Source organism: Astyanax mexicanus, chromosome 12, assembly GCF_023375975.1.
Source record: "Astyanax mexicanus isolate ESR-SI-001 chromosome 12, AstMex3_surface, whole genome shotgun sequence".
NCBI lineage: Eukaryota > Metazoa > Chordata > Actinopteri > Characiformes > Acestrorhamphidae > Astyanax > Astyanax mexicanus.
Window position 1 is genome coordinate 32,330,896 of NC_064419.1, and position 14,320 is coordinate 32,345,215.

At 38.1% G+C, this 14,320-nt stretch overlaps 1 protein-coding gene across 1 annotated transcript; it reads left to right on the forward strand.

Moving 5' to 3' along the window:
- Positions 1-1,355: 1,355 nt before the first annotated feature.
- Positions 1,356-13,390, forward strand: kazald3 (Kazal-type serine peptidase inhibitor domain 3). The gene is made up of 4 exons (XM_007247119.4): positions 1,356-2,911; positions 6,544-6,704; positions 6,785-6,932; positions 8,074-13,390. Exons 1-4 carry the CDS (start codon positions 2,404-2,406, stop codon positions 8,157-8,159), a joined length of 903 nt encoding a protein of 300 aa, XP_007247181.4. The 5' UTR covers positions 1,356-2,403; the 3' UTR covers positions 8,160-13,390.
- Positions 13,391-14,320: the final 930 nt, after the last annotated feature.

Here is a 14,320-nt window from a genome sequence, read left to right on the forward strand (position 1 = left end):
GATCTCTTTTCAATCAATATGTTTTTTTTTTTATGATTTTTACATTGTAATTTTATATATTGAGGACATTAAAGAACCACAAATGATTATATTTTCAGTAGTAAATTATAAAAATGGTCAGGATGTATCATCAGATATTAAGGAAACATGTTAAGTGTAAGCACTGGCAGCCAGGGCCGCTGCTAAGGTTTTGGAGGCCCTAAGCATAACTGGTCAGGGAGGCCCCCCCCCCCCCCCCCCATTTACCATTTAGTAGCAACTTCGCGCGGTGAACTTGTCTCCTGCCAAACTCAAGTAGCGTTGCTACTTTAGTTAGGACTAAGGTTGCCAGATAAGTTACGATTTTTCATCCTATTTGTTTATTTTATTTTAAGTTTTTAACTTACACAAATATTGCACTGGACAAGTTTTTGTATAGAATGGCCACATACACTTTAAAAATGGTTAAACATGCGCAAGATTTAGCGCCTCCATGCATTTTTTGATTATTTATTTGACTGGAAAATGTCACATCTGGCAACAACCAACAGAGCAAACCGAGCCGTGCCATTTCAGGCAATAGGGGTGGGGGCATTATATTATGCACAAAAATAATAACGTGCCGCTTTTAAGTAGTAGAGTAGGTGCCCCATGCAATGTTTAAAGACAAAAAAGATGAGCGTATCATAAATAATTCACATTGGGTTTTAAATTTAATAATGTCATAATTTCAACACATTTCATTCTCAGTCAATTTGGCTCCCTGCAACTGCAAAATGGTTGAGGCCTAACGCTGGCTGCGTTGTCTGCGTATGCAGAGCGGCGGCCCTGCTGGCAGCTCTTGTCAGCAGGGCTTCAGTGAGCGATCAGTGTAACAGCAAAGAAGCTAGCAAACAAGGCTGGATCAGCTGTAACATTCTGTCAACTGGGATTCCAGAAAAATGCTACTTTTTACAGATTTCTGCTGCTAGAATGTTACCATCCTGTTGAAATAAAAAGAGAACATTGTCTTTTATTCCCGGAAACTAGCAGTTTTTGTTTAATATTTTAACAGTTTTTTTATTTTGTGCCTCTACTACTAGAACTGCCATTTACTGTTTTTTAGAGACTCGGTAGATTTACTAACCAATCAAAAACTCTTTTGTTTAAGGTGTACAGTAGTAAATTATGTCAAACTGAAGTCTGAAGGGTTTACTCTGATTTATTAACCATCATAAATAACATGTACTCCAAGGTATATAAATAATCCCTGTACTTTACTTTGCTAAACTGTCTAACTTCCCAGCATTCCTAGAGACTTTACCAGAATAGGGCTGGGGGCTGACACAAGAGGGTAGACGGTTGGGAACGTGAGACGGGGGTGTATTTTTTGTTTATTTTTCTAGTCCACAGATGGTGTTAAGATTTAAGGAGCCTGGGGCTGATCTACAGAAGCAGGAGGTAGAGTAAGAGGAGGAGGAGGAGGAGGAGAAGAACGAGGAGGAGGAGGAGAAGAAGGAGGATGGGGGTGGGAACCTGAGCAGGACAGGCAGAGCTGCTGCTGCTCACTCTGCTCTCTTTTCTCTGGGACTGAGTGGAAGTCTGGAAGAGACTGAAGTGTTTTTGGATGGCATTTTTTAAATGGTTTTGATGAACACATTGTATAAAGGACACAGGGATAATATTGCTTACCATTGTTTACGTTGAAGAACATCTCTCAGGACCTGTCAGCATTTTCTGGAGCTCATGCCTGGTTGGAGACTAATCTTGAAACTGGTGGAATCAACTGTCTTGTGAGTTCTTCAAGGGTTTCCAGATCACTTAGATGGATTTTTCTGGTGTATTTGGAGAATATTAGGAACATAATATAGGTAGGCAATCTTCTTAGGGTTGTCTATGTCTAGAATATTGAGACTTTTTTCCAGACATTAAGATTTCTGGTTTTCCTCTTCTTTTGGATTTCCTAATCCTATAATCACATAATTAGTTTGAATTAAGTAAATAAATTGAGTCTGTTTTATATAAAAATTAATAGTTCCAAACATTACTCAACTACTTTGAGTTTGATGAACATTTGCGGCTACATAAACATTCGTAAATGCAGTCTTTGAGTTGGATCCACCTATAATAGTTGAGTTTTTTTCCATTTGCTTCTGCATTTGCTTTTTCCAATATTTAAATACTTGGTCCTGTTCCCTAGTTTCTGACACTTACCATCAGTGTGTAGTAATTTCCCCCAAGGCTACCTTAGGTAAACTTGCTGATCCAAGCATCATTTTCTGAGCTGTTATCTCTCTGTGCTAGCTCTATAGCATTTCCTTTCCTTTAGTATAGTTTAATATAAATACAAATATCTATTTTATTTAATTTACCAAACAATTTGAAGTAGAATTATTGTACAAAGCAAGTTTTCAAGTTTATTTAACTCAAAGAAAGAATAAAGCCATGTGGTGCACAATGACATGGATGGCGTTCATGCTCCTAAGTGTGGGACTCTGCCAGAGTTTACCTCAGTACACCTACGACGACTTGGACGATGACTTGGCCATGACCTTTGACTATTACAAGGCCACGGACGAGCTGGATTACAGGAACGAGAGTGTGTGTGAGGAGTGTGTGCCGGAGCTCTGTCCGGTGACTCAGGGCTGCAGAGCCGGGCTGGTGAGGGATATCTGCGGCTGCTGCTTCGAATGTGGAAACCTGGAGGGTCAGTCATGTGATCTGGAGGACAGGAACGTCCGATACGGAGTTTGTGGAGAGAACATGGAGTGCAAGCTGGAACCCGGGCAGGTGGTGGACGCTGATGGAAGTGTTCCCGAAGCTCAGTGCGTTTGTGTGTCACAAGAACCTCTGTGTGGGACTGACGGCAAGACGTACATGAACCTCTGCAAGTTTAAAGAAGCAGCGTTCTCCAGTCCTGGACTCAACGTGAGTGAGGGGCCCTGTAAAACAGGTAGGAGACCCTGAATATAGTAGTGATGTAGAGGGTTTTTTAAAAGTGGAAAGAACTCACATTTAGAAAAAAAACTAAGATTTTGTAGAAGAGATTTGTGAATGTAAGGAAACTTTCAGAAGTCCAAACAACAATCACTTGGTGTAAAGTCTTTTTTTTTTACCAGGATAAGTGTTCTTTACATTGTTTATATAAGAATCATGTTTGTATAAAAGATTTTAGAGTGTAAAGAACATTTTTAGGTGATGTAAAGGTTCTTCATCAATTTAAAGCTTCTTCACACCCAACATAGTTGTTTTTGGTTCCATAAAGGTTCTAAAAGTTCCATAAAGGTTCCATGTAAACTGTGAAGAACCTTTTAAAGAACCACTCTGAAAAAACATTATTTGATATGAAGGTTCTTTACCAATGTATGGGTTCTTAACACTTACAAAAGAACCACATGCGCTTTCTAAAAAATAACAAGTTTTAAAACTTTGAACAAGTTTGAACAACCAATCCTTTAGTTAAAAAAATCAATTTTGGTTTAATAAAAAATGCATGTATGTAATAGGGTAAAATACAAGTGTAAATAACTTTAGAAAGGTTGAAAAAAGCATCACGCGGTTAAAGGTTCTTTTGAGTCTGACAAACTTAAGTCTTATTTGAGTCCTTAAGTTGGTTCTTCCTTGTTCTCTTAGAGTTTATGTTTCAGTCAGTGGTTCTTAGAGAATTTCTCCTTTTCAGTCTGAATTGCTCTCAGTGGTTCTTTCTCATTCTCTTAGAGAGTTTTAGCTTTTAAATTTAGGTTCTTCTCAGTGGTTCTTTTTCATTATCTTAAAGAGTTTCAGATTTTGAGTCTTGATTTTTCTCAGTGGTACTTTCTCCTCCTAGAGAGTTTCATCATGTGTGTCTTGGTTCCTCTCAGTGGTTCCTTCTCATCCTCTTAGAGAGTTTCAGCCTTTGAGTCTTGGTTCCTCTCAGTGGTTCTTTCTTATCATCTTAGAGAGTTCTATTATTTGTGTCTTGGTTCCTCTCATTTGTTTCTTCTCATCCTTTTAGAAAGTTTCAGCTTTTGAGTCTTGGTTCTTCTCATTGGTTCCTCCCATCCTTTTAGAAAGTTTCAGCCTTTGAGTCTTGGTTACTCTCAGTGGTTCTTTCTCATCCTTCTAGTGGTTTCAGCATTTGAGTCTTGATTCATTTTAGTGGTTCCTTCTCATCCTTCTATAGAATTTCATCTTTTAGGGGTTCTTTCTCATCCTCTTAGAGAGTTTCAGCTTTTAAATCTTAGTTCCTCTTTGTGATTCTTTCTCATCAGTTTCACCTTTTGATTCTTGGTTCATTTCAGTTCTTTGTGAAAGACAATATTGGTTCTTGGGTTTGATTGCTCAAAGAACCATTTGCAGAACCTTTATTTAATAAAAATGAGCCCAAAGGAGCTCATGGAAAAGTGGGGATGGAGTTGGCCACCATGAGAAAGGCCCAAATAATACACTTTTTCGTCTCTTTATATCCTCTTCATTATTAGTATAATTAATATTTCTACTAGCACATTATGTAACGTGGCACCCAATGTGTTTCTGAGATGCTGTAATCTCATACTGAGTCCCTTCCCTAATGTGTTCTAAATCTAACATCCTGTATGTTCTCTACAGTATAAGTAATTCAACAGACCATTCTTTCTGAGTTTTAGCAGTGACTGCTGTATCTGCCAGATATTTCCACTGTCGGATCCCAGAGAGTTTAACCTCTGTTGTGTATTTGTTGTACTGTTTTCCTCAGATATGTTATGTTGTAGGTCTTGATTTCTTTCACTGGTTCCTTCTCATTCTTTTAGAATGTTTTGAGTCTAAATTGTTATTAAGACTGTTATAAAGAATGTTAGTTCTTTACTGTGCTCTTAGAGTTTGGGTCCAGTCAGAGGTTCTCCTTATGAAATTTGGTTTCTCTCAGTGGTTCTCAGAGAGTTTTGAGTGTTTTTTCACCATGCATTTGGAGAGTTTTGAGTCTTGATTCCTCTCATTGGTTCTTTCTCATCCTCTTAGAGAGTTTCATTTTTTGAGTCTTGGTTATTCTCATAGTTCCCCCCTTTTTGACCAAAATACATCTGGTTCCGGCTTTTAAATACCTTGGTGCACATTGGCTTTCGGTTCGCACTTAAGAACCTACTTTTCTTTAGTTACACCTAAGAACATTTTTTCAGGTTCAAGAACCTATTTAGTGGAACCCCCCCCCTTAGAACAATTAAAAATTAGGTGCACAATCCAGAACAGAGCCCGTTCCATGTGGTGGAAAAGGACTAACCGTGATTCTTTCTTGTGGTCTTCATGTTTTGGCTCGTGTCAGAGGTCATTCCTCATTGCCTTGAGAGTTTTGATTCTTGGACTATTAGTGGTTCTTCCTCATACCTTTGCGAAGTCTGCAGTCTAGGTTTCTTTTGTTCGTACTATCTAACGTTCTTAGGAACATTTGAGTATTGGTTCATCACATGTTCTTTGAGACTTTTTCCTTTTGAGTGTTTCTTTTAAATACTTTTAGGGTGTTTCTCCTTTTGATTTTTCATTCCTTTCCTTTCCATGTTCTTGATGGATTTTTCCTTTAAAGTCTTAGTTTCTCCCATGGGTTCTTTTTCACGGCCTTACAATATTTCTCTTTTTGAGTATTGGTCGCTTTTAGCGTTTTTTCTTAATGCTCAAAGTTTTAGGTGTCTCTCAGTTGATTTACCTTATGCTATTAAGACGTTTGGAGTCTTGGTGCAATTCAGTGGTTCTTCCTCATGCTCTTAAAAAGTTTCTTCTTTTAAGTCTTGGGTTTTTTGGGTTCTGTTGTTGTTTTTCATGCTTTTAGTAAGTATCTTATTTTTAGTGTTGGCTTCTTTCTACAATTGTACCTCCTACCTTTAGAAAGACAAAAGACTCCTTTTGTCTTTGTTTGTCTCAGTGGTTCTTCTTCATGATCTTTAGAATGTTTTCCTTTCTGGACCTTACTTCTGCCTTATACTGTAATGCTCATTAAGAGGCCTCTTAATGCTCAAAGTTTTAGGTGTCTCTCAGTTGATTTACCTTATGCTATTAAGACGTTTGGAGTCTTGGTGCAATTCAGTGGTTCTTCCTCATGCTCTTAAAAAGTTTCTTCATTTAAGTCTTGGGTTTCTTGGGTTCTGTTGTTGTTTTTCATGCTTTTAGTAAGTATCTTATTTTTAGTGTTGGCTTCTTTCTACCTTTAGAAAGACAAAAGACTCCTTTTGTCTTTGTTTGTCTCAGTGGTTCTTCTTCATGATCTTTAGAATGTTTTCCTTTCTGGACCTTACTTCTGCCTTATACTGTAATGCTCATTAAGAGGCCTCACTTCTAATGGTGGTAACATGCAAGAATGCCAGAAGTTCTTGCTTGTTTTTGTTACGTTCAGTCAGATGTTTTCCTCCCTGAACCTTAACCTCCCTGAACCTGCCTGTCTGTACTTGGGAATTTTAGAGTTTCTGGAACCTGTAATTTTCCCACTGGCGTTCAGGAGGAGATTTATGGCCTCCGAACAGCTGCAGCAGTCAGACTTACATGAGAGGAAATGGCTTCTGAACACGATCCCTTATCTGATCTTTCTCTCTCTCTCTCTCTCTCTTTCTTCCTCTCTCTCTTTTTTCTTGTGATGCTAAGTTCCAGTCATTAAGGTCCCGCCGCGGGACCTGGTGAACGTGACTGGCAGCAGTGTGGCGTTCCTGTGTGAGGTGTTTGCTTTCCCCATGGCTCTTGTGGAGTGGAGGAAGGATGGGAACGAGGTCATTTTGCCTGGTGATGATCCTCATATATCTGTGCAGGTAAATCAATGAATGAATGAACGAATCAATCAATCAATCTGTCTGTCTGTTGGTCTAACTGCCTGTCTATGACTCCCTAGTCCAGAGGAGGCCCTCAGAAGTATGAGCTCTCCAGTTGGCTACAGATTGAAGAAACTACTCGGGAGGATTCGGGTACCTACAAGTGCATCACTAGGAATGATCTTGGTGACATCTCAGCCACCGCAGTGTTGCGGATTTTACCACCAGGTAACAGAACACTGCAAACACCTTCCGAGATATTCTATATATGATGTCATCAAAACTATTTTAAAGTCAATTTAGAGAAAAGTAAAATTGGTCTAAATTATCTGTAATGAAGAGCAAGGATCATCATTGATTAGTCATAACATAAAAAACACTAGCAACTGAAGTGAATAAAATTGGTTCTAATCATTCCAGTCAATGGATGGATTAATTAGGCAGTAAGTGAACAGTCAGTTCTCAATGTGTGATGGCTAGATGAGTGGACTAGGGAATTCTCAAGGCTCTCAGTAGCCCCGCGAAAGGACCATTGACATCCAAGGCTATTGATGGAGGTGGGGGTCCCACCTTACAATCTACATCTACAAAACTTATGACTTGATGCCAGATACAACTGAACACCAAAGCCAACATCTTGATGTATCAGTGCTACACAATACTACGCAGGTGGTTTTAAAGTTATGGACCATCTGTTTAACAGCCCAGCCTATTTTAAATCCTGTATAGGTGGTGTACTGTTCTGAATTGATGATAGTAAATCTGATGTTTTTAGTAAAGGAGTGCGCTAACATGGACAGAAACAACAGGACAGTATTTATTCGCAAGCTGTTGAGAAGCATGATTCAATTCTTCTGGTGCTGATTCACCTTTACTGCTTTGCTGCGATTTGAAGCAACAATTTCTTTATTCACTTTATTTGAGAAAAAAAATCATATTTTGAGTAAATATTAACTAGCTACAAATAAAGTATACCCAAAATTTCTAAGTATACTAACTTACCATTAGTGTGTAGTCTTGCCCACAAGAGCTACCTTCACTTGAGTATTGAGTTATATTTTATATAATTCTTGACTTCACAGACTCCACTGTGTTGTAGGCCATAAGAGCAAGTCACCAAAAGACCAACTTCCGGAAAAGTGTTAATTTAACTCTGCCCAATGGTCATATAAACTCAAGATAAGTGAAGTTAATTCTGGATGGCAAAATTTGTTGTGTAAACTGAGGCTGTTGTTAAGAACAATGGAAACATTACCAAGAATTACAAATACAATTTATTTAGTCATCTCATTTTTTTGTATAAAAACCTTGTGTTGACATTATTATACAATGTATACTTTTACTGACCTCATTATTACTGTTTCTCTAGATGAGATGGCTGCCTACATAGAAGCGAACATCAGAGATCTGACTGGATATGATCAGATGAGAGACTACGATGGAGACTACTACTGAACCACTTCAAACAAATAAACATCACAGTCTCGCTGAAACTACATCTCAGCGAGGAACTGTGTGCAGCGAGTCTGTAAAAACATCTCCTGTCCCCTCTAGAGATGCAACATCTGGATGTACACTGACAAAGAGAGAGAGAGAGAGAGAGAGAGAGAGAGAGAGAGAGAGAGAGAGAGAGAGAAAGAGAGAACATCAGGGGAACGTTTCAGGTGGTGCGAAATCCCATTGCACAATCCTCTGAGGAGAAAGAAAAACACACAGAGACCCCGAAGAAGCAAAGGTTGAGGAGAGGGACTGTGGGGGTGGGTCACCCTGCTGGGACTGGAGCAGCTAGCAGCTTGAAGGCTTTATTAGGATTTGAGGATGAATGTCTCTTTTGTTTGAACTCGCTCTCTTCTATTTCCCTTGTGACCAAGTGTATGAAAAATATTTGCTTATGAGCGGCAAACTTGGAGAACATTCCAGGCTCCATAAATAGTGTCATCTGGACACTTCTGGTTCATCTGGAGTGTCCTTTTCACTAGCCATGTTTACATTCAGCCTGATCATCCATCCATTATCAGTTGAGCCATTCAGAATACAATACAAGTGAGTTACTGTGTAAATAATCCAAAAAATATAAAACAAACAATTGCCATGCAATTAGATTCCCAATTGGATAATTTTAGGTTTAAATTCTTTGCAAAACTTAGGTTGTACAACACGGCTACAGAAATGTGCATTATTACAGGAACACAGGCTCTTTTGGTTGATTCTGTATATATCAACTTTTTTAAGTCACATGAAAAGATGAATAAGAATTTTAACTTCCACAAAAAAATCTGACTAATATCTCAACTGGACTATAACACGTCCAGGTATACACTTCAATCAAATTGATCTAGTCCAAGGGAGGCTATTTTACAGTTGCAAGAAAAAGGATGTGGGATTACTTGGATTTCTGCATAAATTGGTCATTAAATGTGTTCTGATCTTTATCTAAGTCACAACAATAGACAAACACAGTCTGCTTAAGCTAATACCACACAAAAATGTATATGTTTGCATGGTTTCATTGAACACAGCATGTTAGCATTCACAGTGCAGGGTGGAAAAAGTTTGTGAACCTTTGGATTTAATAAATGGCTGCATTTAATTACTAATTTGGCAGCAATAACCTCAATCAAACGTCCTCCTATAAACTTCATCCTTGTTTGATGTTTTTCTTTATTGTAGATTTATCAACAAAAATGTAAGCATGTGCCAGAGATTTCTGTAAGTCTTCAGCTCACACTCTAGGATTCTTCCTCACCTCATTGATCATTCTGTGCTGTGCTCTTGCAGTCATCTTTACAGGACGACCATTCCTAGAGAGAGTAGCAACAGTTCTGAACTTTCTTCATTTGTAGACCGCCTGTCTTACCATGGACATATGAACATCAAGGCTTTTAGAGCTACTTTTGTAACCCTTTTCAGCCTTCATGCAAGTCAACAATTCTTGAACGTAGGTCTTCTGAGAGCTCTTTTGTGCGAGGCATGATTCACATCAAGCAATGCTTATTAAGAACAGCAAACTCAAAAACTGGTGTGTTTTTATAGGGCAGGGCAGCTTTAAACAACACATCCAATCTGATCACATCCTGGCTCCAATTAGCTTTTAGAAAAGTCATTAGCCTAGGGGTTCACATATCCCCCCCCTCACTGTGCGTGTTAACATGTTGTGTTCAATAAAACCATGCAAACATATTTTTTGTGAGTTTTTTTCTTGCAACTGTATACACCTAAATCAAATCAATCTAGTGATCAACTGAGGCTATTCTAAATACAATATAAGTTGATAATTCTTTAAATTTTCTGCTATTCATAGTCAAATAATAGCCATGTAAACACTTGTATCCAATTACATTCCCAATCAGAAAGTCTAAATACCCTCTTTGCACGCACATTTTGCACTCTATTAAAAAGTCTAACTTGTTCAAGACAACAGCAACATGCATTATTACTGGAATTGGGGCTCTTGCGCTCCTACGCTCTTACAGAAAAAGTCTGTGAATTCCTTTACTATGACTCTTCCACCAGTCTTTACTGCACTCTTTCATCCAGAGGTTTTGCATTACCGGTGGTGGGACTGGCATCCAGCTCAGAATTTTGCAGAGCATGTCGCCATCATTTTTAAGCAATTAAAAAACGTACCTAGCAACTGAAAACTCAGGTTACATAGTGTCTTAATGTCTCTGAATGGACTCACACAAGGCTTGTTGTCATGATACTTCTGCTTTAAAGGAGAACTCCGGTGTAAAATGGACTTTTGGTTTAGTAAAACATGATAAAAAGTACTAACCTTTGTTGAATAGCCCACCTCCGCTCTCCCACAGCTTTTCAGAGATCCAGTAATTTTGTGCTAAAGAACATAATACAAAGTATTTCAGCATGAAAGCAGGTATTTTGTAATTTGTGACAGCGTCCTGTATCATTATTACATCTCTACTATTTGTAATAAACCGAACCGTGTAAAAATCAAGTAAAATTGGTATAGTTGTGATTATTATAGGTGTATTAAACACCTTCCTCAGTATAAATAAATGCACTGGGTGTCAGGAGGCAAGCTATGAGAAGTCTATGTATATATGTCTGTCATTATCAGTACAGTGATGGCGGTGCTCAGAGCTGAAAGCTGGTGGCACGGGATGTAAACATTATTTTTTACTAAGGTTCTTGTGCACTTTTGAAGTTATTAATTAAATGTAATTAATTTTAATGTTGGGGCTCTCCGGATTCTACCAAGGAGGTGTGGAGCTACTCTTACCCTGGATAATGCTGTAAAAAGCGGTTTATCAGGGGCAAAATATGCCCCAAAGCGGTGCTGGGCAAAAAGCACAAAATTACCTTATCTCAGAAAGCTGTGTGAGAGCTGAGGTGTGCTATTCAACAATGGTAAGTACTTTTTATTATGTTTTTACTACACCAAAAGTCAATTTTACACCGGAGTTCTCCTATAAATCAATGCAGAGGCTATGGTGTAGCCTGAACAAATGGCCTCCACTGCTGTGAGCATTTATATTTGTGCATTGTTGTGTCTGCATTGCTCAAAAACACCTCTTAAACAAAGACAAAGTGAAAATGAAAATGTGAAGACGAGAAGACAATGCCCAGCAGATAAACCACAGCTGCTGCATCTGCATCGCCACATTGCGCTGTTATATTTATGGGGAGTTGTGCATCAGGCTACGGTGTAGGTTAGACACAGAAGCATAGAATGACCTTAAGACTGCATTTTCACAGAAGATTAAAATCTAATCTGCTCATCAAAGCTACTTTTTTTTATTGTAACCCATATCTGGCATCTGTGTGAACATTTCAAACTCTTGTAAATAAGGCAAGTTATTTGAACACAAACACTTTTTTGGTTTCTTTTAAAAGCTTTTATGCATTTTATTTTTAAACTTTGATCCTGTAGCTACATCCTCCTGTGGCCATGTTTAGACATTAAAAAAAAAGACATCTTTAAACATGTCAAACTGCTGTTGTCCATTTTCCCTTCTCCTCATGTACACAGTTACATGAATTTGGATCTGGCTGTTCAGACTGATTCATATTGCTGTTAATCGGATATGTATTACATTTTGAATCCACAAATAAAGACACAAAAGTGGCCCATATTTAGAATTGGATTTTTTTGCAGTTCACACTATGGCAAAAATATCATTTTTTTTAAATCAAATTTTTATCTTTTTTTTCTCCCCAAATTATTTGGCCAATTACCCAACCCACTCATTAGGACTCTCCCTATCACTAGTGATGCCCTAGCACACCAGGAGGGTAAAGACTAGCACATGCCTCCTCTAACACATGTGAAGTCGGCCACCGCCTATTTTCCAACTGCTGCTGATGCAACATTGCCGAGTAGCATTAAAGCACACTTGCAGGAAAACGCAGCGACTCGGTTCTGATACATCAGCTCACAGATCCCTTGTGTTGATCGACATCACCTATTTGGAGTGATGTGGGGAGATAGCGCCATCTACCCACTCAGAGAGAGCAAGACTAATTGTGCTCTCTCAGGGCTCTGGTAGCTGATGGCAAGCTACATGAACAGGATTCGAACCGGCGATTTCCTGATCATAGTGGCAGCGCTTAGCCCACTGGAATTTCTTTGGTTTCTTTAGCTTTTAAGCCTTTTTATTTTTAAGCTTTTTTAGACGTTACTTTTTCAGTGCTTCTGAAACTCTTACTCACTGCTGTTGTCCATTTTCCATGTTCACAGTTACATGAATTCGGATTCGGATTGTTTAGACTGATTCACATTGATGTTAGTCAGATATGTATTAAATTTTAAACCCACAAATAAACATACAAAAGTGGTCAATATTTGGAATTGGCCACTTTTTTTTTGCTGTTCACACTACTGCAAAAATATCTGATTTGGGCCACTTGTTTTTTGAACTGCTGTGTAAATGCTATTTAAACAGCATACAATAAGATGGTAAGATGGTTAGAGTAAAATCCACATACAGTATAAACACTTTTAATCTTTAATCAGAATTAATTGTAATGGATTTTAAAAAATCTATGTATGTAAATTAGAATAAGTAGCTCTTTCTGAAGGCCCGGACTAGTTTTCATAGAGAGTCCAGCATTTGCGCGAGCCAACTCGTAACATATCCTCTTCCATTTCTTGAGTGGAACATCCATCAGCATCTGGGTTTATGTATTTTTCCATATGTGGCATCCCTCGCTGGGATGTAGGAACAGTGAGGTCCACACATGTTTTTCTTTAAGTCCTTCTGTCTGAAGACCTGAGCACAGACATCCTGCTCCCCCTTTCAAGGTGCAGACCCTTGTCTCCTTTAATAAAAACATAATCCTGTGGACTAGACACTACTGTACGTAGCAGCCTTTCCGCCCCTATAATTTGTGCTCTCTTTAATTGACTGCTTTGGTAACCACCCCTGAGGACTGTGGATGCCTAGTACAGCAGATGAATGCTATGAACGGTGCTATATTATAAACTATGGGTTATGTATGGGTTTTTTTTTTTTGGGATACTACATTATTATTATATGCTTGTTTCTATGTATAGAGTCTATTTTGATTGTAGAAGACCACAGTCGTGAAATCTCTGGTGCTCCTGATGCTCAGCATCATTTAAACTCGCTGCAGTTTGAGCAGTAAACATTAGAGATGTGACCAGGTGCTATTTTCCAGTACCGTGTTTTTGAAGATGCTGAACTAAATAAATGAGCTGTAATAAATGGTCTCTGGTTCTGTTCATTCATCTCCTTCAGAACATTCATCTGTTAAAGCAATTAGACTTCAGCCAAGTCTACAGAAATAGTGGAAAAATCTTGAGTCTTGTAGAGCTCTTTTTATTCAATATTTGGCCTCTGCTACACTGGAGCTCAAAATCACATGGTTAAGTTGTTGTTTGTTTGTTCATTAATTAATGAAATAAATTCAGTTAAGATCAGGGCAAATCAGTGGTGTCAATCAACTAAAAACAATAATATTATGTGATTAACTGCGATTAATCACACTCTTAACACTCAAGTTTTAATAGTGGATATTTAAATGTAAATAAAATGAAATGTACAATGCAATTATTTATATTAGTGGTATGAATTAAAATACGAATATATACTTGTATATAAATAGGTTTGAGGGGAGATAAAGCCAATGTTAGACAGAGGAAACTTTTTTTCCTTTTTTATAAACATCTCAGCTTGGTTGTAAGGATTCTAAATTAGGTCTTAATTTGAGTATAAAAGGACATTTTTACACTTGTAGTTCTTTTCATTGGTTACTTGGAGCATTTTCTCCTTCTGTTTGATAATATAAACCTAAATTAATCAAAATTTGCATCAATAAACCACGTGGGAATGTTGTCTCCTCTGATTGGTTAGAGCTGTCTAGCATGGGAGGAAAAAGTAAAAAGTAAATAGTTTGTGTTCCAGTATGTAAATATGTGCAGTGTGAAGCTGAAATGCTGAAAATTTGCCGCTGAGCTTTCAAACAGTGTTTTCAATGGGACATGCAGCGCAGATGTATTAAACGGAGTGTCATGGCTGTGAACAAGCAGTGAACATAGCACATACTGTACGTGTAAACAGCATGAAGCAGCAAAGACAGCATTTGTTTATATATACAGAATAAACTGCACCTTATCAGCAGTTTAGCTTAAATTA

Excerpts from the sequence above, each read along its gene's own strand:
- kazald3 (XM_007247119.4), top strand. The coding sequence starts at position 2,404 with ATGTGGTGCACAATGACATGGATGGCGTTCATGCTCCTAAGTGTGGGA. Across the intron at positions 2,912-6,543 it reads TGAGGGGCCCTGTAAAACAG|TTCCAGTCATTAAGGTCCCG; the intron begins GTAGGAGACCCT and ends TGTGATGCTAAG. Across the intron at positions 6,705-6,784 it reads ATCCTCATATATCTGTGCAG|TCCAGAGGAGGCCCTCAGAA; the intron begins GTAAATCAATGA and ends ATGACTCCCTAG.